The sequence below is a fragment of the Bos taurus genome, chromosome 21 (genome assembly GCF_002263795.3).
Source record: "Bos taurus isolate L1 Dominette 01449 registration number 42190680 breed Hereford chromosome 21, ARS-UCD2.0, whole genome shotgun sequence".
NCBI lineage: Eukaryota > Metazoa > Chordata > Mammalia > Artiodactyla > Bovidae > Bos > Bos taurus.
Window position 1 is genome coordinate 58,070,704 of NC_037348.1, and position 25,204 is coordinate 58,095,907.

Consider the following 25,204-nt stretch of genomic DNA (forward strand, 5'->3'; position numbering starts at 1 on the left):
GGAGTGAGTCCAGAAACAGAAGTGTTCACCAGAGTTGGGGATTTTGTTGGATGCAGAAATGTGAGCCAGGTACTGTACCTCTGTTGAAAGTATGATTGGTGAGGGAGTTACTCTGTATTTTCTGCTTAAATTCAACATGACCAACACCTAGCTCTTAGATGCAGGTCAAAGAACCCTTCTTTGGTAGCAAAAACAGTGTTTTTAGCTGTTCTAGGAGACTGTGGAAGAGAGTAGGCACTTGGCTGGGTCAAGAACAAACAAGAATCTGGGGCCCACTCACACAGGCCTTCTGGCTTGGGTCAAAACCAGTACATAAGGTGAGGGGTTCTTTGTGATGACAGCCTTTAACACTCTGTGTTGGACCGCAGTGCTCTGGCCTGGTTGCCCTGGATGCCTGATGTATACTTGGGTCTTACCAGGAGAAGGGATGAATGGGAAATAAATCTTTTGAAACTGTGAATTGGAAGGACTGATCCTGAAGCTGAAACTCCAGTACTTTGGCCACCTGATGTGAAGAACTGACTCATTGGAAAAGACCCTGATGCTGGGAAAGATTGAAGGCAGGAGGAGAAAGGGACAACAGAGGATGAGATGGTTGGATGGCATCACCGACTTGATGGACATGAGTTTGAGCAACTCTGGGAATTGGTGATGGACAGGGAAGCTTGGCATGCTGCAGTCCATGGGGCTGCCAAGAGTTGGACACTGCTGAGCGATGGAACTGAACTAAACTGAAGCATGTCTTTATTTTTGATTTATAGTTGACCTGAACAATAATTTATTGAGAATAATTTTTTTCTCAGAGTTTTAAAGGCGTTGCTTCATTATTGTCTTGATTCAAATGTTGCTTTTGGGAAGTCCAAAATTCCTGATCTTTCCTAGGTGATATAACTTAAAAAAATCTCTAGAGACATGTGGAACTTTGTTTGTCCTCAGTTTCTGACATTTCATAAAAAGATGTGCTTTATTCTATGCCGACTTTTATTCACTTTGATGTATGTTTTTAATCTGGCATTTTCTAAATTTTTAAAAATTAATTTTGTTAATTTTTTAGCCCTTCTGGTTTTGCTATTTGTTTTCCCCTCAAGTTCCTTTTATTCTCATGTCGGATCTCTGGATTGATCATTTCTCTCTTACTTTGTCTCTGTCTTTTTGCTGAACTTTGGGAAATTTCCTCAACTGCATCTTCTAGCCCTAATATTGAGTATTGATTATTTATTTCTGGGATCATGTTTTTAATTTGTAAGAGCTCTTTTCTGTTTTTTGTTCTCTGTATATTGCCTTTTTTTTTTTACAGCACCTCAATATTCATCTGTGGTAGAGTCTCTCATATTCTGATATTAATAACAGGTTTTTAAAAAAGGTTTTCTTCTCCTACATAGATTCCTTTTCTCCGAGTTGATTTTTCTGTTTCTTCACTTTGTCCTCCATGCCAGAGGCTTTCTTTCTGATGGCTGGCCATCCTTTGCTATCTATTCACTGATTACAGGTTGGGACTGAGGAGCTGACCTGAGCATGTCGGTGGCCCTTTACTGGGGAAACCCCTTTTGTCACTGTGTGTCTTTAGTTTTTTCCTCTTTGACTGGTCAGAGTCACAGAAGGAAGGAGTGAGAAAGAGGCTTCTAATCTCCAGCTTGAAGAGTAAGAGTCGCTGCTAGCTGTGTGTGGGGTGCGGGGGCAGAGGTTAGCTTATTCACTGTTCAGTATTCACACTTCACAGAAACACCAGTTCCTCATGTTTAAGTGAGTTACCCTGGTCTTCAACTGTGTTTGGTTTCTTCCACTTCTGAGACCCTCTGGTATATCTTCTCTTTAGGCAATAAACTTAAGAAGATCTGCTAAGTTGGCGAGAGGTAGGGAGAGAATTTAGGGATCTAACTGTTTTGTAAACAGCTTTCAACCAATTCCTCCTTTTTTTTTTCCTTTTCTTTTGGCTGTGTATGCAGCATGTGGGATCCTAATACCCCAACCAGGTATAAAACCCATGCCCCCTGTATTGGGAACTCAGAGTCTTAACCACTGGACCGTCAGGGAAACCTCTTAATCCCCAGCTTTTAAAGTTCCTATTCCTGTACTCCCCCACCCCCTCCACTCCCAGTTCCAGAGCTAACTAGAGCTGGCAGTTCCATGACTTCTGAGAATCCTGAGATGCTCATTGTTGTTTCTCAGCTTTCCTCACTGCCGGCCTGGGATTGGATTTTTTTCGATCTGCCAAGTCAATGGCTACTTGTCTATTGGTTTTCAAGCTTCCAGAATTATGTTGCAGTGTGTCTTCTTACCTCTTGTCCCTTTCTTCTTGTATTAAAACAATTCTTCTACTGTAGTTTGGTAGCGTTTCAGATGTGCCTGATTTAGATGTTTGTGTTCGCTTTTGTAGTCTTTTTTGTTTTGTTTTGTTTTGAATGCACCACAAGGCATGTGGGATTTTATTTCCTCCACTAGCGAGTGAACCTCATCCCAGCACCAGAAATGCAGAGCTTAACCACTGGACCATCAAGGAAGTCCTTCGCCTTTGTAATCTTAACCTAGAAGCTTTCTCCCACGTTTTCGTGTCTACTGTCTTCTCATTCTTTATGTCTTAAATATAATCTCTTCTGAGAGGTCTTCCGAAACCACTAGGGGGGCATTCCTTACCCTTTTCTTTTTTCTCTGTTTTAGCTCCCATCTCTTTATAGACCTTTGAAGATATTTTTTATACTTCTGTTCATCTTTCACTCTTTACCATAAGCAGCATCAAGGGCTGTAGCTTTAATTTTTATTTTTTAGCTTTTTCATACACTGTCACATATTCAGTATTTGGCACATAGTTCAGGAGGAGAAGGGGACAACAGAGGATGAGATGGTTGGTTGGCATCACCGACTCAATGGACATGGGTCTGGGTAGACTCCGGCAGTTGGTGATGGACAGGGGGGCCTGGTGTGCTGCAGTTCATGGGGGTCACAAAAAGTCGGGCACAACTGAGCAACTGAACTGAACTGAAATATCCGCTGAGTGAGTGAAAGGACAAGGTACACATAGGCATGAATTTTTAAGCTTGATAGCAATGCTCTCAGGTTTTACATATGTAGGAAAAGAGCGGGGAAATGAAATAGCTCCTAGCTCATTGGATTGTTGTGAGGCTTACCAATATGAAGAGGAGAAAGTGCTTAGAACAGTGCCTTGCACATAGGAAATACTACAGAAATGTTGTATTTTTAAGAGTCTTAAAAAAAAGAGTCTCTAAAGAGTTATCAGTTTATATTTAAATATTGTTTTATGATGGAATGAATTATTTTTTTCTTTAAGGTATTTTTTAAAATGTATTTTAATTGGAGGGCAATTGCTTTACCATGTGGTGTGGGTTTCTGCCATACAACAGTGTGAATCAGTCATAAATAATACATGTGTTCCCTCCCTATTGACGAATTATTCTTGAGTATTGTGTAGTATGTTCTGAGTCATAGCATATCTGAATTTTAACTCCAGGTTGATCATGAATCTCAATTTGGACTGTAACACTATCATGGAAGAGAATGTACTTTACCATGAAGGTAGGAGCCCAGGTATTTTCAAGTTTGTCCATATAGCCAGACACTTAAATTTCAGGACACTGCTGTCTATACTTCAGGTTCTTGTTTAGGCAGTTCCAAAATATCTGCACCTTCTAAAGGAGTGTAATACATTTTTGGTACAATCACTTTTAAAAAAATAGAGCCACATTGATTGGATAGGTGGTTGATAATTCAGTTTGATTTAAAAACTTAAAGAATGATTCATTGTCATCAACTGCAGCATATCTCTGAAATTATTTAATTTCTACCCAATAACTCCTTAGTTCCTGAAAAATTTGTAATTATAAAGAGCTCAGTACAATTTAGCAACGAGAGTTAAAATATTCTTTGGTTTTCTTCTGCTAAATCTGTATGTCTAGATTGATACTTCCTTGAAAAAATCAGTAATACTCTTGTTCCCCTCTGTCCTTGCAGTTTCAAGTACAGTACTCAGATGTCTCATCACATCAGAAAGAAAGCACAGGCTTATGAGTCACTCTGGTTTGGGTGGGAAGTGCTTAAAACTTGGCCTCTTGATTCTTCAATTTCAAAATATTGATCTGAGGAAGCTACCCAGTAAACTTCTAAAAAACAAGTTTCTGTCACCTAACCTGATTGTATTAAAATAAAATAGAGATTCATATTCCATTTCAAATGTTACTAATATCCAACAAGCACTCAACTTCAAGAAGATTCGCCATCTTTGTCACTTTCTCCATCACAATGTGAAATAAATGACTTCCACTGTTCCTAGCACAAGCTCTCCTGATCAACAGTGCGATAGGAACCAAACAGCAATCCATCTTCTTTTTCCGCTTGAATAAATTATTTCCCCCCTTTTCTTTATTTCCAGTGCCCCATTTCTGACAAATGAATTGTTTCCATGTTAAGGTGTTTTCCAGTTGGCAAGTGGTCAGGTCCTACTAATTCATGCCTGAAAACCTTGGATGATTTTATGTACCTATGTGGGTTTTAAAAAATATGCTAAAAAGTGTATGGTGGGCCACAACGTTTTCAACTGTTTCTCTTTATAGGTGACATATAAATGCTCTATTATTTATCTCCTCGGTGACCTTGGGCAAGTTATTTAACCTCTCTAAGCCTTGCTTTTCTTACTGGTAGTATGGGAATAATAATGATAACAAAAGAACTATTATTTTTATATTTACTGGCACAAAGTAAACAATCAGAATTTAGAATTATTATTGTGACTGTGACCCAGAGGATGAAGATGACATCTTTTTTAATCACGGATTTACCCATGTCACAAGGTGCCTGGTACACAGTGTGTGTTCAATCAACAATATCTGCTGCTGCTGCTGCTGCTGCTAAGTCACTTCAGTCGTGTCCGTGTCTGTGCGACCCCATAGACGGCAGCCCACCAGGTTCCCCTGTCCGTGGGATTTTCCAGGCAAGAATACTGGAGCGGGGTGCCATTGCCTTCTCCGAACAATATCTGATAAATGACTAGAAACACTAGTATCTTTCCCTTCACCTTTGCTGCTTAATTTTTGCTTAATGTCTAAAATTCCTTAGAACACCTTTTCACAAGTTAACTGCTCAAAAAAAATGTAACAAATAATGCATGTGGAAATGCTTTGAAAAATGTAAATGGCTAAGCAAATATGATTGATGATGATGATATGATGATGATGGTGGTGGTGCTGGTGGTGCTGGAATCACTTGCCTGAGAATGGGAGTGTTTGCTGACCTCTCCTGTCTGCTGAAAGTGCCAGATAAAGTTTGCCTCCCGGAACTAAAACTGACTGAAGATTATACATGTAAGTATAAGAATATTTGGAAGAATTAACAATGAGATTTGTGATATATGACATCCTTTTGCTTTTGAGGGGAGAGTTGACTGTTTTGGCTCTCAAAATATGTGTGTCCTTTCCTGTCACCCTTTATTTGTTTCTTTTATGAAGTTTTGGTTTCAGTTCAAGAGGATGACCTTCCTCAAAGAAGGAGGATCATTCTTAGATTATGAATCTGCAAAGAACTCTGGTTCCTCGTTAGAACTCCCAAGCCATGTGCTGTTGCATTGTTCTCCCCACATCTCTATTTCTGAATATGTTTCTTATTAGCTGTATATATTCTTTAAAAAGGACGAGTTTCTGGATATAGAACTGGATTTCAGTACCAACTGCAGATACTATATTGTCTGTGTATGTGGATGTGTGTGGATGTGTATAGGAGATTATGCTTGATTTTGTTGATGAAAGATCACTGCTGTATTTTCCTTACTCTATAGATCATTCTGTTTTGAGAGACAGAGTATTGGCTTGGGAAGGCGGATGGAGCAGGATCTCACATGTAATTGCTAATTTTAGCAATTTATTATCTACTATGTGCTAGTCATTGTGCTAAGTAGTTTATATATGTAATATTTAAAAATCTTATATCAACCCTGTGAGAGCTATCATTATCCCCATTTTATAGGTTACGAAATTGAGGCTCAGAGTCTTAGAAGAGGCAGTGAGTCAGTAATTATAGCATTTAGTAATGAGTGCTATCACAGAAGGAAGCCCTGTGTGCTGTGAAAGTGCTGATAAGATCATTTAATGCAGCTTGTGGTAGGGAGGATTAGTTATCTACAGCAGAAGTAGTTATAGTTGATATTTGGAATTCTTGGGAGGTGGTCAGTCAGGGAAGCATGGGTTGCATTTCTGTAGAGAGAATAGCATGTGAAAACCCATGACAGGATGAGAGCATCGTGAGTTGGAGTTTTTGCATGTCAGTATGGCTGAAGTATGGTTCATAGGGAAGAAACGGGAGATGGAGCTTGACAGATGAGTAGGAATTGATTCACCCTGGACTCCATGTGCTAAGTTAATTATCTGGATTTTGACTAGCAGGAAATGAGGAAGATTTTGCATGTTGGAAAGATCACTCTGTCATGTTAAAAAAGAATCAGAAAAGAATCAGTCTAGATATGATGGCAATAATCTAAGAAAGAAATATTCAGGCTTGAATTCAGGTGATGTAAGTGTAGATGGAGAAGAGAGTTGATTTTAGAGATTATTTCTAGATAGAACCAATTGGGTCAAGCAGTTGAATCTATTGGACACAAGAAACACCTTGAGAGGCTCAAAAATAGTAAGTTAAGACAGATCTGTAGGGTGATTAACGAGAGTGTCTGGTTCCTTACTGATCCTCTAATCATGAGAAGAAATGAAAAAGGAACCAGGCATAATTTTTACTTTAACCATTGAGGTGAATATTTATAGCAATCCAAATTTGTGAAGTATGTCCAAATACTCCGTATTTGTATCTGTCATTTTTCAATGAAAGGTGAAATTGAAAAGAAGATGAATAGTTTCAAAGGAAGCAATGACATCAAATCCATAAAGTCTTAGACTTTATGTAATGGAAGAGAAAATCAATGAAAAATAAGATGAAATTAGAATATATGCTTTCAGATGTACAACATAAATAATCAACTTTTGCAAAGAATGTGGATGTATTATTTTAATTTCTCATTTGACAAAAACAGAACAAGACAAAAAAGCAAACAAGAACCCCTGAAGCTTAGAGATATTAAATGGTTGACTGAGGTCACACCTAGCTGTAGGTGAGAATTCACTGCATCCTAGAGCTTTCTGCAGGACACTGTGATGATTCCACCTCATGTACCCGGCATGTTAGGGTCCAAGTCATGAAGAATAAAAGAAGTGGCTCCTTTGAAGAAAAGAAATGAGCAAATACTGCCAAAACAGTGAAGGACCTATGAAAATCTTGGGAATATATAAAGTGAAATGATTGGAATTCTATGAAATGAAAAATGAGGGGAAAATAAATCAGGAAGAAGTGTTCTTTATTATTTACATGTTGTACAATTTTTTTTTCTGGAACTTGCTTATTTGTATGTGGGAGACGTGGGTTTGATCCTTGGGTTGGGAAGATCCCCTGGAGGAGGGCATGGCAACCTATTCAGTATTCTTGCCTGGAGAATCCCCATGGACAGAGGAGCTTGGCAGGCTGAAGTCCATGGGGCTGCAAAGAGTTGGACACAACTGAGCAACTAAGCACAGCACATAAATGATACTAGAATTTTAAGGAATTTATTTAAAGGATATTGATACAATATAGCTGACATTTAAAATTTTAACTCATTTCAACCCTGTGTTAAGGTGACCATCTTTTTGTGCCCAGAGTTGTAAGAAGTTCTAAGGGCATTACAAATGAGATATATATATATGAGTTCTGTCCTCAATAATCTCAAGGGAAACTAGATGTGCAAACATAAAACTAATTTAGAACCATCCAGAACAGTTTATTACCAGTGATCAATTAATATAATAAAGTGGCAAAATTTTTGAGGCCGATGGTGAGTGCTTTGAGTCGTCAGGAAGGGAAGGAAGAGATAAGTGTCTGGAGTCAGTCAGAAGGCTTTTTAAATGGAATGATTCTTAAGATGGGTCTTCAAGAATTAAAGGGGTTTAGTTTTTCAAGGAGGAAAGTCTGGGGCTAGTGAAGTAAGCAAGTTTCATTTCATGTTTCCTAAAAAAACAAACAGATTTAATCTAATATTTCATCTGTTCACTCTAATATAACTTAGTGGAATACTGGAAACAACTTAATGTCAAAAAATAAAATAGGGGAAGTGTCAGAATGTCATGCCCTATCATATTTAATAATTATACATCGTTAAACTAGTAAAAATAATAAAGGAACAGTGTGACATGGTGGGGAAGCCTGACTTGCAACCAGTTAAACTGTTAGTTCTACTACTTACTGACTCAGTGGTAAAGAACCCACCCGCCAGCTCAGGAAATGCAGAAGACACAGGTTTGATCCCTAGGTCTGGAAGATCTGGAGGAGGAAATGGCAACACTCCAGTATTCCTGCCTGGGAAAATTTCATGGACAGAGGAGCCTGGCGGTCTATAATCCACAGGGTCACAAAAGAGTCAAACACGACTTAGCAACTAAACAACAAGATACGCATATACTTCAGTTCAGTTGCTCAGTCGTGTCCGACTCTTTGCCACCCCATGGAGTGCAGCACGCCAGGCTTCCCTGTCTATCACCAACTCCCGGAGCTTGCTCAAACTCATGTTCATCGAGTCGGTGATGCCAGCCAACCATCTCATCCTCTGTAGTCCGTTTCTCCTTCTGCTTTCAATCTTTCCCAGCATCAGGGTCTTTTCCAATGAGTCAGTTCTTCACATCAGGTGGCCAAAGTATTGGAGTTTCAGCTTCAGCATCAGTCCTTCCAATGAATATTCAGGATTGATTTCCTTTAGGATTGACTGGTTGGATCTCCTTGCAGTCCAAGGGACTCTCAAATTTTCTACAACACCACAACTCAAAAGCATCAACATATACACTATTGGTATGTAAAGAGATACTGTCTTTCTGAAGGGAAATGTCTCAATTCTTACATAAAGCTTTAAAATGAGTATTTCCTGTTGACTCAGCAGTTCTACAGTTAAAAACTTATTCTAAGGAAAAAAGATGTGTGTACACATTTAAAAAGATATTCTTTGCAGTATTGAATAGAATAGTAAAAATAACCCCATATTTCACAAATAGATGATTGCTAAAATAAATTATGGTTCACTTACATAAAGAACAATTACAAAGCTATTAAAATGCTGATGTAGAAATGTATTTCTGATATAGAAAGTAAGGAAAGAAGATTCTAAAACTATATACAGTATAACTTCATTTTTGTAAGTGTATGTTTACGCAGAGAAAATTTTCTGGAAGGATAATATACCCAAACTGTTGTCTCTGAATAGTGGGCCATTAGGTGATTTTTATCTTCTTCATTGTACTTACCCAAATCTTTTACTTTTATGGTAATAAGCATAGATAATTAAAAATTTAAAAGTATGAATGGATCATTACTTAAAATACTTAGAGACATAAAAAAATGATTAAGATTTAAAGAAAAACACATTGTTTATTTTTGTTAAAGTATTTTTATCCCAATTCCTAAAATGAATGACTGAATTTTGCTTCTGTGGCTTTTTCTTTCAAAATGTAGCACTTTTCAAGATGTTAGGGACAGGATGAATCATGAAGAAGCAGAGAGCAGAGATTAGACTCATGTTTGCCTGGATGAAAATCATCACTTTTTAGGCTCCCCTTTCTTGTTTTCTTCATTTTCATCACTGTTTTAAGTGTTGGCTTCCTTGGCTGTTTTCATAAAGAAACTTTAACTCAGTTAGCCTCTGCAAACAGCCGCTTTGTGCCTCCCTCTTGCTCTTCCTTTCACTCTTACTGCTGCTGCTAAGTCGCTGCAGTCGTGTCCAACTAGCACCCAGCAAATTCAGCACTCACTAGTTACTAGTCACGGGGCATATACAGTGGTGAACAAGAGACATAGTTCTCAGAGTCTACTGTCCACTTGGGAGAGATAGTCAAGATAGTCAGCAGTCACCCAAGTAATTAAATATTTAAGAATTGTGCTAACTACTGTGAAAAAAAATAAGGTGTTGTGAGAGAGGAAAATGGGGGTGGAGTAGAGGGAATCAATTTCGACACAAGATCTTCATGGGTAAGTGACATTTAAAGTCAGCCTTGAGGCATAAGAAGATGTTAGACAAAATGTGGAAGGAAAACCATGGTAAGTAGAGGGTTAGGGTTAGATTGTAAAGATTTTCAGGCAAAAAATATCTTTGTGTGTTAAAGAAACTGGGGCAAAAGTCAGTATGCCTGGCCCTTCTGGTATGACAGCCTGGAAGATAAACAAGGGCCTGGTTAAGGGTTTTGGATTTTATTCTGAGGGCAATGGACAGCCTCTGAGAGATTTGCATGAAGCAAATAGTTTTTAAAATAATTCTTTGGCTCCTCAGAGGAAAAAGAACTGGAGAGAGGCAAGAAACAGAAAGGTGAATACGGAGGCTTTGAGAATTGATCAGGAGATGATGGTGCCCAGTGGTGATAGTGAAGATAAGGAACAGAAGACAGATGGAGGTGTATTTTAGTAGTCACATTGATAGGACTTGGTGGCAGATTGATTAGGAGTAGGGGACAGGGAATAGGAGCTGTTGATTACGCTTTGCTGGGGTGACTTGGTGGATTACATGGATGGTGGTGAAGGAAGGGATAAGGGTTCAGCATTGCATGTTTTACTGTGCAGTATCCGTAAGAGAAATTGAATAGATAAGATCTATTACTCAGAAGAATGACCTATCTGGGATGGAGATATGCTTTTAAGAGTCATTGGTACAGACAGTGCTTTAAGGCCTTTGGATGGAGGGAATTGTGGAGAGAATATTGAGAGAGGAACGGAGAATCTGATTCCTAAGGAATTCCAACATTTTAGCATCAAGTAATAGGGCAGGTGGCAGGGATACATCAGGGTGGCAGGAGAAGACTAAGAGAATGTGGTTGTCAGGGAAACCAATGGGAGGTTTTCAAGGAAGGAGGCATTGGCTGAATGTGCTGAAAGGCCTAGTTAAAGGATGATTGGAAAAGGAGGGAGATGGGAGGGAGGTTCAAGAGGGAGGGGACGTATGTATACCTGTGGCTGATTCATGATGATGTTTGGCAGAAACCAACAGAATTCTGTAAAGCAGTTATCTTTCAACTAAAAAATAAATAAATTAAAAAAAAAGCAAGTGCCTGTTGGATTTGGCAACATGGAGGCTCTAGATGATGGTGGGAAAAGCAGATTCAGTGCAGTGGCACAGGTGGAAGCCAGACTGGAATGAGTAGAAGTAAGAATAAAAAGCGCTGGAGAGATGAGAGAGTGTACACAACTCTTTATCATCTTAGTTCTGAAGTGAGGCCAACAGCTGGAAGGGATTGTCAAGTCAAGGGAGAGTTTTTTGGTTTCCCTTTGACAAGGGAGATTTTAAAGTTTATTTGGATGGTATGGACATGATTTAGTAGGGAGGGAGAAATTAATGATGTAGGGGAGACGACTGATGAGTGGAGGGCATTTGTGGTGGGATTGATGTTGAATGTGTACTAGAGTTACTATGCTAAGTTATCGACATAGTAAGTGATTTATTATTCACAATAGCCCCGTGAAGTTGGTATGATTATTCCCATTTTACAGATGAGGAAACTGGGATTGAGTAGAGAGAGAACCAAATTCTTAGTCCAGAACTGTTTGATTTCAGAACTCAGACTCTTAGCATTTGCCTCTGCTCTAGAGGTCCACAACCTCCAGGATCTAATGCCTGATGATCTGAGGTGGAGCTGATGTTATCGTTACAGAACTAAAGTGCACAATAAATGTAACTCACTTGAATTATCCCGGAACCGTCCCCCCACCCCGGTCCATGGAAAAATTGTCTTCCATAAAACCAGTCCCTGGTGCTAAAAAGGTTGGGGACCACTGCTCTTAGAGGACTTCCTCTAACATGGTATTTTAGTCAACTTGCCAGGGCTGTCATAACGAAGCATCACAGACAGGATGGTGTGCATGACAGAAATTAATTTTCTTGCCTCTTGGAGGCCAGAAGTCCAAGACCAAGGTGTTGACAGGTTTGGTTTCTCCTGAGGACTGTCTCCTTGGCTTGCAAATGGCTGTCTTTTCATTGTGTCCTCATATGGCCCTTTCTCTGTGCACACACATATCTGGTGTCTCTCCTGGGCTCTCATCTCTTCTTCTTATAAAGACACGAGTCGGCTTGGATGAGAGCCCACATTAAGAGCCTCATTTTAATTTAATTACCTCTTTAAAGGCCTTATTTCCAAGTACAGTGACATTTTGAGATTAGGACTTCAACATGTGAATTCTGGGAGACAAAATTCCATCCAAAGCAGATGGGTTCTGTTTTCTTAAAGTGTAAGGAAAAGAGTGGGCCTGGGGGCTAATTTTGAAAAGTGTGGGGAGGACTGAAATAGAGATTGAAGAGGGTGAAAGGGGGAGCTTTCTAGAGAAGTGTAACCCCAGGGTCAGGTGAGACTAGAGATGATTTGTTTACATCCAACAACCCAATTATCTAAGATTCTGCAGCAAAATTCAGGCTGCAGCTGCTAAGTCACTTCAGTTGTGTCCGACTCTGTGCGACCCCATAGATGGCAGCCCATCAGGCTCCCCAGCCCTGGGATTCTCCAGGCAAGAACACTGGAGTGGGTTGCCATTTCCTTCTCCAATGCATGAAAGTGAAAAGTCAAAGTGAAGTCGCTCAGTCGTATCCGACTCTTAGTGACCCCATGGACTGCAGCCTACCAGGCTCCTCCATCCATGGGATTTTCCAGGCAAGAGTACTGGAGTTGGGTGCCATTGCCTTCTCCGAATATTCAGGCACACAGGTGGAATAAAGTATATGAAATCTGAGCTGCCACGTGGCTACTGTTATTTCAGCCAAACGGCCATCTTTTGTGTGCACAGTTTGAACGTAAATGAGTTTCACTTACATTCTGAGCACAATTACAAATTGCTCTATGTCAGGGACCTTTCTGGCTGTTCTCAAATAGTAGAAAACATGAAAGTTAAATAATCTATAATTGCTAGGGTTTTGTTGCATTCACCAATGAGCAAATTAGCTTGAACATTTTGCCAACTGGTTCTGTTAAAAAAAATTGTCTTTAATGATTAGTCATCATTATTTTTGTTCTTTCTCTCCCCCTTCTTTCTTCCTGTTTTTCCCCGTCTTCACTCATCAATTTATTGAATACCTACTAGTTGTCTGGCATTAGGGGTAAAAGGAGTCCATAATCTAGTGTGGGAGACAGGTATATACGCAATAGAACCTCAAGTGATAGTGCTGTTATTAAAGTAATAATTCGTTTGTTCATTTAACCTGCAAATATATTGAGTGTCTGTTAAGAGCCAAACACTGTGTTCGGCTTGGGATAGAGACATGAGTAAGGTAAAATTTTTACCGTCAAGAAATTTACAACCTGATATAGAAAAAGAAACAGGTAAGTAAACAAAAGCAATACAATGGAATGCTTATAAAATGTTACAAGATCTCAGGGAAAGGAGTGACTCTGTCTATGCATTCCTTTGCATGTTTGGTTACCCATTGAAAAGAGTCATTGCTGCATTTTAATGAAAGGAACTGTAAAAAGCATATGCATTCATTTCACATTTTTGAATGCTGGCTGTCATTGTGTAGTGAAAGTTTTGTAGTTCCTGAATAACAAGCAAGCTTTGAGTTGGGAGATCTATAACTTTTCTCCTCATTTAGCTTATTGTCCCAAACCTGCACTATCAACACCTTTTTAAGGCGATAGAATGATTAATGATATTCCTGAAATACTCGACAGAAACCTGCTGAATGTTAAGACTTGATAAGTCAGAGTAGCAAAGCGTTACTGTGATGGTGGGTGTGGAGAAAGCATCTGCTGGCCTAGCAAATGTCTGATTCTTGAAACTCAGAACTATGTATTAATGTAGGGGTTCCCTGTAATTTTTTTAAAAAAAGATGATGAAAAGATGATGATCAAAAAGACTGAGAAGAAAATGGATTTTTGTAAATTATGTAATTGAAACCCTTCCACTATCATCTATTTTTACTGTATCTCAGGAAAAAAAAACTTACAACCAAATACTTATTGGGGTTAATTGAGACAATGGATATAAACTTGTTGCTTTTTTCAGAGGTGATGTGTTATATAAACTCAAGGTGCTATTTGCAATGTAGACAATTTTGTGGGAAAATGTTAGCCATATTATGGAAATAGTGCAGATAGGAGAAGGAAGAAGAGGCAAATCTGATAAATGGTATATGAGATTTAGGATGAATGATTAATCCAACTGCAGCTGAAGATTGCTTTGATGTCATGCAATGAACATGCACAATCTGCATATCGACTTCACTCCAGATGGTGTTCAAGAGTATGTCATAGTGGAAAGAGCCTTGGATGGGAGTCAGGGTCTGTAAGTTCTAGTCTAGCTCAGCTGCTGACTACCAATGTGCCTTGTTTTCCCCACCTTTAACATTACGTGGTTATGGGAAAAGATATCTAAGATCCTTCTAGTTCTATTTCATCATTCTGTGATTCTACGTCCCATGCCTATCAAAAGCATTTGACTTTCTTCAAGTTGCTGAAGCCAGCATTTCAGTTAGAATGCATCCAGGAGCTTGTTTCCATGGGCTGTTGGGAACCGCAAGGCCTTGCTTCTCCAGCACTTGATATGTCTTCTGTTAACTGCTGACAGTGAGCCATACCATCTAAAAGGCCCCTTGGGTAGCCTTAAAGATTGAAAGGACAGTGGACACTGTTGAGAGCTCTGTGGAAGAGGAGACCTGAGAGACGTTGATCATCATGGCCCCTTGGGATTTGCAAAGAGGAATGACTAGAACTGGGCCATTCACGGCAGCCAGGTCAAAGGTCAGGTCAGGAATGTGGACAATGCTGATGACTCCAGGTAGGTCTAGGAGGGTAAATAAGCCTATTTAGTCCCTCCTGAGTCTTGAGAAGATCTGGGCTGCCAAGCTCAGAAAGCTATGAGGAAGTCTCCTGATTCATGAAATTCCTTGGAAGAAAAATGTGACATTCCTTTTTTGTAATTTATTATCATCCAATTATTGTATTCTTACTAGTACTCACCAAGTTAATCTACTTTAACAATTCTCACAGTTCAAACATTGCTACACACTTTATGATCACTTATTGAGTTATAAATCTGGTTTTTATTGACGGTATTGTGCAGTGGATTCCCTATGTTTTAGGATTTTTAGTGTTGTTCAGAGACATTTGAGTTTTCTCTAGTTTTAGTTAAGTATAATTCTTGGGCATCCTGGGCAGCTCAGCTGATAAAGAATCCACCTGCAATGCAGGAGACCCCAGTTCAATTCCTGGGAAGTTCCCCTGGAGAAGGGATAGGCTACCCACTCCAGTATTCATGGGCTTCCCTGGTGGCTCAGATGGTAAAGAATCCACCTGCAATGTGGGAGGGAGACCTTCTTCAATGTGAGAGAACTTCTCTGGTGGCAGATATATATCCACTATTATTTTGCTAATAAAAGGCTAACGGGGATGATTATAAGATGATTTGGAGTATTGCCTTTCTTAGTTATAAAAAGTAATGGCTAATTTGTGAATAGAATGTTAAGCCAGATAACTAAAAATAATTTTGTGTGCTGAATACAATTACAAGTAATTAAAGGGCTTTTATAACTGTCTCCATCATAGAATTCCAGTAAAAATGTACATATTTTTCTTAAGATACTGATTAAATTCCTGTGCTGCATGCCTAATACATATTACAAGATGATTCTTCTTCTTCTTCTTTTTTGCTTTTATCTAGTTGCTTCCAAGATCCGGTACTTACAGGAATATCATAACCGGGTCCTCCACAACATTTATCCTGTACCTTCAGGAACAGATATTGCAAACACCCTGAAATACTTTTCTCAGACCTTGTTAAGGTAAGCTTTAAAATATCCTGTACTTTGAAAGAATTCTTAGGTAGTTCTGCTGAATTGATTGGGACTTAAATTTTTATTGAACTGAAAGTTTTAAAGGGCTTTATGTTTTCTAGTGCTCTGCCAGAAGAGTCTGAACTCAAGCTTTCTGGGTGTGTATATAGCAGATGAGATCAGAGGCCTAAGTGAAATAAATGGCTACTGCCTGCTTTCCTCAGTTGAACATCTTTTCAAGAGATTCATATGGTGATGCAAGTTATGTTTGCCACTAATATAGAGTGGGATTAAAAGGAGAACCTATATTGCTTATAATGAAGAATAGAAAACACTAATGGTCTTAAAGAAAATCAGAATTATGAAGCATTTTAAGTTCATTAGCAGTATTTCCTATTTCTCAGAGTATCATTTATGATGATACAATTATTTTTAATCCGTGTAACACTTCAAATGTTCAATATGCTTTACAATCTACATGAAGGACAGGAACAAAACCATGGCAGCCCTTTTTCTATTGTCTGCTTTGACTATAAGGTAGAGACAGGAGGAACCCATCTGCCTCACAATTCTTAACAGGGAAACAACAAAACAACAATGGCTAGTCATGTCCAACCCTTTGGGACCCCATGGACTGTACCCTGCCAGGCACCTCTGTCTGTGCAATTCTCTAGGCAAGGATACTGGAGTGGGTTGCCATTCTGTCCTCCAGGGGATCTTCCTGACCCAGGGATAGAACCCAGGTCCTCCCACATTGTGGGCAGATTCTTTACCATCTGAGCCACCAGGGAAGCCAGGGAAGCACTAGGGAAAACAGGCAGGCAAAGGTGAGCCTTTCAGGTAAAGACTTAGTTGCCGGGGACATAATATTGAAGAGATGAGAGATTAGATCCTAAAGCTTGGTCTGTCTCATTATTATGATCTTCATGCTCCAAATCTGATTTGGGAAATGTTTCTTTCAGGTCTATTAAGAGCAAAAGTTTTGTAGGACATGTATTAGGGAAAGGCTACCATCTCAGAAAAGCCATCATGGCACTGGACTTCCCAGAAGTTTGAGGCAAAGCCTCTGGGGGCTGAGAAGGTTGCGGGAGTGGAGGGGTGGGGATGAACACTGTAGAAAGAAGCCTTACTGGGTCAAGTCAGCTTCTAGTCTTCAGTGCCCCGATCTCTGTGTTCTTCTTTGAAATGTCTCTTCTTTAGCATCCTTAGTGTCCCTGTGCTGTGTTAAATGGATTCTGTTTATCAGATTTGTAGATTTCTTACTTGCATAGTAAGTTTAGGACCTTGTTACAGACATTTCTCTTCCAATGGCAGTGGAGTAATTAGCTCAGTTTTCACAGTAATAATCAGATAAGGTTGTGCACCAAAGCATCTGATTCTGTTCTCTTAAATTCTCCTTTTGTCTTTGAGGTCAGGGTTCTCAATGGGAAACACTTTCCTTTATCACAAATTATGAAATCTCTCTAAGTGAGAGACACTTTTCAGTAGGAAGCAAATTCTGAATTCCATTTGCAAAGAAACTGTGACATCCTATTTGGCACTTCAAAGCTTGCTGCTTAGGTCTTAGTCACGGTGCCAAAAAATTAAGAAATTTAGCATATTGAAGTCATTTTGCAAGACATGAGGATTCTATTTTCTTGAGTAAGGGATAATTAGAATATGATCATGGATAGTAACATTTTAATGGTGAAACTGGTATTAAAACAGTTTGTTCAAGTGGCTATTGAAAAAGATTCAATAAAACTGAGTCCCTCAAAGGGAGACAACATCAACAATCACTGCAAATGGTAGTACTAATCCATTAGCTCTTATTATTATAGCTGTATTTATATAGCTATTATTATCACAGCAATATTATAATACACAATAGTAATCATATGACCCCTCATAATAATTCTATGAAAGAAGTATACTATTATAGCCATTCTACATATAATGACATAGTGGTTAAATAAATTGCTCCAAGTTACATATCTGGCAAACACTGGAACTAGGATTTGACCCTGGGACTCCTAAGCCACAGTATACGCTTTGAACAGTTACGCTATGCTTCTTCTCCTTATTATTGCTAGCTATCATATTCCAGTGGTACTTCTTTAGTAAAAACTTGGTTTGGCCTTTGGGAATGCTGGCATCCATTCAGTTCAGTTCAGTTCAATTGCTCAGTCGTGTCCGACTCTTTGCGACCCCATGAACCACAGCATGCCAGGCCTCCCTGTCCATCAGTAAGTCCTGGAGTCCACCCAAACCCAAGTTGATTGAGTCAGTGATGCCATCCAACCATCTCATCCTCTGTTGTCCCCTTCTCCTCCTGCCTTCAATCTTTCCCAGCATCAGGTCTTTTCAAATGAGTCAGCCCTTCGCATCAGGTGGCCAAAGTATTGGAGTTTCAGCTTCAACATCAGTCCCTCCAGTGAACACCCAGGACTGATCTCCTTTAGGATGGACTGGTTGGATCTCCTTGCAGTCCAAGGGACTCTCAAGAGTCTTCTCCAACAACACCACAGTTCAAAAGCATCAATTCTTTGGCACTAAGCCTTCTTTATAGTCCAGCTCTCACATCCGTACATGACCACTGGAAAAACCATAGCCTTGACTAGACAGACCTTTGTTGGCAAAGTAATGTCTCTGCTTTTTAATATGCTATCTGGGTTGGTCATAACTTTCCTTCCAAGGAGTAAGCGTCTTTTAATTTCATGGCTGCAGTCACCATCTGCAGTGATTTTGGAGCCCAAAAAAATAAAGTCAGCCACTGTGTCCACTATTTCCCCATCTATTTGCCATGAAGTGATGGGACCAGATGCCATGATCTTAGTTTTCCGAATGTTGAGCTTTAAGCCAACTTTTTCACTCTCCTCTTTCACTTTTATCAAGAGGCTCTTTAATTATTCTTCGCTTTCTGCCATAAGGGTGGTGTCATCTGCATTTCTGAGGTTATTGATATTTCTCTCGGCAATCTTGATTCCAGCTTGTGCTTCCTCCAGCCCAGTGTTTCTCATGATGTACTCTGCTGCTGTTGCTAAGTCACTTCAGTCATGTCCGACTCTGTGTGACCCCATAGGCGGCAGCCCACCAGGCTCCCCCGTCCCTGGGATTCTCCAGGCAAGAACACTGGAGTGGGTTGCCATTTCCTTCTCCAGTGCATGAAAGTGAAAAGTGAAAGTGAAGTCACTCAGTCGTGTCTGACCCTCAGCTACTTCATGGACTGCAGCCTACCAGGTTCCTCCATCCATGGGATCCTCCAGGCAAGAGTATTGGAGTGGGGTGCCATTGCCTTCTCTGATGTACTCTGCATATAAGTTAAATAAGCAGGATGACAATATACAGCCTTGACATTCTCCTTTTCCTATTTGGAACCAATCTGTTGTTCAATGTCCAGTTCTAACTGTTGCTTCCTGACCTGCATATAGGTTTCTCAAGAGGCAGGTCAGGTGGTCTGGTATTCCCATCTCTTGAAGAATTTTCCACAGTTTATTGTGATCCACACAGTCAAAGGCTTTGGCATAGTCAATAAAGCAGAAATAGACATTTTTCTGGAACTCTCTTGCTTTTTCAATGATCCAGTGGATATTGGCAATTTGATCTCTGGTTCCTCTGCCTTTTCTAAAACCAGCTTGAACATCAGGAAGTTCACAGTTCACATATTGCTGAAGCCTGGCTTGGAGAATTTTGAGCATTACTTTACTAGCATGTGAGATGAGTGCAATTGTGCGGTAGTTTGAGCATTCTTTGGCATTGCCTTTCTTTGGGATTGGAATGAAAACTGACCTTTTCCAGTCCTGTAGCCACTGCTCAGTTTTCCAAATTTGCTGGCATATTGAGTGCAGCACTTTCACAGCATCATCTTTCAGGATTTGAAATAGCTCCACTGGAATTCCATCATCTCCACTAGCTTTGTTCATAGTGATGCTTCCTACGGCCCACTTGACTTCACATTCCAGGATGTCTAGCTCTAGGTGAGTGATCACACCATGGTGATTATCTGGGTCGTGAAGATCTTTTTTGTAGAGTTCTTCTGTGTATTCTTGCCACCTCTTCTTAATATCTTGTGCTGCTTCTGGCATCCATTATGAATTCATAAAATACAGTTTGGGCTGTCTTTGAGATCTAGGAAAGAAAGGAAGTGTGTAGTGCAAAGATTTACCATCCTTTTGGAAGTTATGAGCCATATCTGAGGTGATGTGGACAGTGTTTCTGTTGCCAGAGATTTTAGCTCTGCCTCCCACTCAGAGATTTGTTGTGGCTGGTAGATCAGAGTTGACAGCTTGTAGGGCACACACCCAGCAAATGGGAAGAAGTGGGAAGACACTGAGGAGTATAACATGTTACTCCTTGGGCTTTAACACTTTCAGGTTCAACTTGTGGGCTGAACCCAAGGCCTTTTCTGCCTTCTCTTTGCCTTTCTCAGTTAGTCAGTTAGTTCAGTCGCTCAGTTGTGTCTGACTGAGTCGTGTCAGACTCTTTGCGACCCCATGGTTTCCCTGTACATAACCAACTCCTGGAGCTTGTTCAAACTCATGTCCATTGAGTAGGTGATGCCATCCAACCATCTCATCCTCTGTTGTCCCCTTCTCCTCCTGCCTTCAATCTTTCCCAGCATCAGAGTCTTTTCCAAGGAGTCAGTTCTTCGCATCAGGTGGCCAAAGTATTGGAGTTTCAGCTTCAACATCAGTCCTTCCAATGAATATTCAGGACTGATCTCCTTTAGGATGGACTGGTTGGATCTCCTTGCTTTCTAAGGGTCTCTCAAGAGTCTTTTCCAACAACACCACAGTTCAAAAGCATCAATTCTTCAGCACTGAGCCTTCTTCATGGTCATACTCTCACATCCATACATGACTACTGGAAAAACCGTAGCTTTGACTAGATGGACTTTTGTCAGCAAAGTAATGTCTTTGCTTTTTAATGTGCTGTCTAGGTTGTTCATAGGTTTTCTTCCAAGGAGCAAGCATCATCTTTTAATTTCATGGGTGAAAGCACCATTTGCAGTGATTTTGAAGCCCAAGAAAATAAAGTCGGTCACTGCTCCCATTGTTTCACCACCTATTAGCCATGAAGTGATGGGACCAAATGCATGATCTTAGTTTTTTGAATGTTGAGTTTTAAGCCAGCTTTTTCATTCTCGTCTTTCAGCTTAATCAAAAGGCTCTTTAGTTTCTCTTTGCTTTCTGCCATAAGGGTGGTTCCATGTGCATATCTGAGGTTGTTGATATTTCTCCCGGCAATCTTGATTCCAGCTTGTGCTTCATCTAGTTCGGCATTTGTCATGGTGTACTCTGCATATAAGTTAAATAAGCAGGGTGACAATATGTAGCCTTCAAGTACTCTGTTCCCAATTTGGAACCAGTCCGTTGTTCCATGTCTGGTTCTGTTGCTTCTTGACCTGCATACGACCTCAGTTTTTAAAAAATTTTCATGTCTTTTGTTTACTTCCCAATATTTCCAGTGATACAGAATTTACAACTGTTATTCTGTGTACTAGACCAATTTATGACCATTTTCACTGTTGGTTTATATGTCCATAATAATCATACATATTATCATATGTAACAAGCATAAAATTCTTTATTTTTCTTATACTATTAGAAAGTTCAAGACAAATAAGACAGTCTAAGTATTTGGTATCCAAGATTTTTTGACAGTAATGTTCTCTACTTAATAAGAAGTTTATTTCCTTTGCATTTTACATATTTAATACACATATTCAGAGTATTTAATATTTCTTGCTTTTAGAATTCAGATTCTTTATAAGAAAGCAGAAAACATTAAGGGTGAATTCTTGCAGTAAACTTCTGTTTTTCTATTTGGGTTTTCTCAATGAAGTTCAAATATGCCACCTGCAGTTTCAGCAGCATCAGAATTGCATTTTTAGAGTAATAGTCCTTTGATATTCATGCATGCACATTACTGTCTGTGATTTCAGTAGAGTTTTGTATATATTTTCAAAGGCAGAGGTTAGGCTAGATGTTTAACTTCAGTTAGTTTAATCCATAGGAGAGGAGAGATTATATGTGGAGAAATGTGCAGACCCTAATTGACTATATCAGCAGTTGAACAGTCCACATAGGTCCACTTAGTTCACAATTTAACTCATATTAGAGTTCATGGAGGTTCCCCAAACTGTAGGGGAGCGGAAGGCAGTTCCTCTATATTACCCGGCTCGCTAGCCCTTGAGCCTGGAGCAATGTTCCCTCTTAGAAGGGAATCAGTTTTTGTTGAATTGGATTGACTTTAGTCCAAGTTTCATCCATCATGGGAACTCTTCTAGAGCATTTACTTAATCTAGCAGTGACCAGGGGTCCTGGGTAAGATTTGTGTGAGTGCTGAGTTGTCCTCATTTTAATTCAGTAGGGATCTAAGTGTGGAAATGGACACACGATTTATACACAACTTCAGAGTTTAGTTTTTTGTTTGCTTTTAGCCTTAGAAGTGGCTGAATTTCATCTCTTTTAATGCTCCTCATTACTACATAGGAATCTGCCTATTTTATATTAGAAGCCCTCTGGGACCATATTTTAAACATCTAAGGTCTTCCATAGGGATCTTGCCTTTTGACTGGTAGAGCATTTAAAAGCTTCCTTCTTGTCTTCCTATTTCAAATATTCTTTTAGAATTCCTTCCCCTAGATCATTCTTCTGGTGTCATTCAAACTGCTAGCGCACACATCTTTAAAAAAATCATTATGTTTGGGGCAATCTACTTGCTGTCAGCTCTTTAGAAAATCTTTAAAGGGGATTCTAGTTTCAGTTCAATAATCATAACTGAATTCTAATATCTAATGGTTTAGGAACAACATCCTACTGCTGCTACTGCTAAGTTGCTTCAGTCGTGTCCGACTCTGTGCGACCCCAGAGACGGCAGCCCACCAGGCTCCCCCGTCCCTGGGATTCTCCAGGCAAGAACACTGGAGTGGGTTGCCATTTCCTTCTCCAATGCATGAAAGTGAAAAGTGGAAGTGAAGTCGCTCAGTCGTGTCCAACTCATTGCAACCCTATGGACTGCAGCCTACCAGGCTCCTCCGTCCATGGGCTTTTCCAGGCAAGAGTACTGGAGTGGGTTGCCATTGCCTTCTCCGAGGAACAACATATAGACCTTCAAATGAATGATTTATAATCCACAGAGTAGCTTTAGAGCATACATAGCATGATCCAGTAAATTTTGTGCCGTGAGTAGATCTGATTCAAATGTCAGAATTCATAGTCTTATAGAAAGTTTGGGTCTCCCTGATCGCTCAGTTGGTAAAGAATCGCCTGCAATGCAGGAGACCCCAGTTCAATTCCTGGGTCGTGAAGATCTGCTGGAGAAGAGATAGGCTACCCACTCCAGTATTCTTGGGCATAGAAAGTTTATTTATTTATTTTTTGTGCTATAAATACCTCAGGGCAACTTCACGTCTTTCCCCAAACTACAGAGTTCTCCTCTTGGTTTCTCTTATATTAGAAGTATATGCTTGATAATGAGGATCTCATGAGTGAAGAGGAAAGGTGAAAAGTTGTCTGCTGGGTCAAACTCTTCTGAGCAGGGCATTCTTAATTCTTAATATTCTTTTGGTTGGGTGTACAGGCCTCTGGGAAAGAATCTCAGATGGGGAAGATGGTTTTATCATTCCAAGTTAGACAGTTTGGTTGGGGAAATAAGTTTTTTTTTTTTTTTTTTTTCTGAGTAGACTTCACAAAATATCATGAAATCACAATGCATTGTACATTTATTCATAAGCCCTTCTTAAGTTTTTCCACAAATGAAAACATTTCCTTACATTGAAACATGAATGGTAATTTAAAACTGGTTTCATGGATAACTCATCTTCAGCCATTTTTTTCTCAACCTCACCAACTTATTAAATTTAAAGGCAGTGAGAGAGAAATTGACTGCTTCAGTGCTGACCTTTTCCCTCCCTGCATATTATGAAGTTAGTGCTGCTCTCATTTGGGAACCATGCATATACAGGAAGGGAAAAATATCAATGTAGAACATCCAAAGTTGATGTGACTAGTGTTTGTTAAATTATATCAAACTTTGGAAAAATACTACTGTACATTTGAAAAAAATAATGTGTTATATTTCCCCTACCAAGGAAAAGTTTGATGAGAACAAGGTACTTAATTTGAAGTAAAGCATTAATGTATGCTGTACAACTAATTTTATTCTCTAAGGCAAAATATTATTTTTTTATGCCACTTCTGTAAGAGCCACATCTTGTAATTTTGGAAGGATGCTGGTAGTAAGCTGATTTAGGGTTGAAGTTTGGTAAATAATATTTCTGACTTATTTCCATTGTGATTTTAAGGAAATTTTCAGTGGGAAAAATCCTATAGTGTTAAAACAGATTTTTGATGAGTGGGTTTATCAAGAATTTAACATTTAAAGGTGGTACTTTTAGGAGTAATTGAGTTTTATGACGAAAATATAAAATCTAATGGAAAATCTGATGGTATTTATGGTAGATGTAGGCAGACAGGGGTAACTGGAATGTTGATATTATCCCATTGTAAAGTGTAAGACTACAGAGTAAAATACATCACACACAAAAAAGGTATATTAAATCCCTTTAAAAATGAAAAAAAAATTACTCTAAATCTTAAGCTACTTATTGCTAAGAATTATAACATAACTATTCTGAAATTATTTTTATTATTATTAATTGTTTTTCCCCTGGACATTGGGTAACAGAAGACAAAGGAAATCGAGGTAAATTAGGCACATGGAAAATAAAAAGCATGTAGTCATTTTTCTTACATTGTAACATATTTTGCACTAAGAGTAAATAAAAATAAATGTAAATTTGAAATAGCAAGCATGCTTGACACTAACCAATTCTTCACACTACTGTAAAACTGTAAATGTAATAGCATTAACTAAGAACTTAGTAATGTTTGATGCACATAGAATAAGTATAAAATATGTAATGAAATACTTTAAAATTGGTATCTATTTTGATTAACATAGAAGTGTACTCTATCAAAGCACTTTGTAAGTGCAGCAGATATTATCATTACAATGTATAGCTATTGTCTTTAATGATTAAAAAGTATAGCCTAATTTAAAAAAACCTAAACATTTGGCTAAGCAATCATTTCTTCTATGTTTAAATTAACAACTTTTCTGCTTTATTGCTTTTCCTGAAAGGTTTTTATTTAAAAATTAATGCTAAAAGAAAGCCAATTTTTTAAAAGAATTTCTTTTTATTCCCATTAAACTTTTTTTAACTTTGTAAATTATCTTTCCTTTAGTTTTTAGTGAGTTTTGTTGAATAATAACGTAAGTAGCAGCAGAAATATATAAGATCTTATTGTATGATGTGCAGCTATATGACAGATACTGCTTGCTTAGTCTTTAGAATTTTGAAGGTAACTATTTAATAAACCACTGTTCGTATTCATAAAATAAAATGTTTCC

At 38.9% G+C, this 25,204-nt stretch overlaps 1 protein-coding gene across 5 annotated transcripts in view; it reads left to right on the forward strand.

Annotated features, from left to right (window-relative positions):
• The window catches only part of UNC79 (unc-79 homolog, NALCN channel complex subunit), a 299,827-nt gene that overhangs the window by 34,594 nt on the left and 240,029 nt on the right, over positions 1-25,204 (forward strand). For all 5 annotated transcript variants that reach the window (XM_024982113.2, XM_059879353.1, XM_059879351.1 and 2 more), the window contains exon 2: positions 15,697-15,817. In XM_024982113.2, coding sequence (XP_024837881.1) covers positions 15,697-15,817 — 121 coding nt within the window. The remainder of the gene's footprint in view (positions 1-15,696; positions 15,818-25,204) is intronic.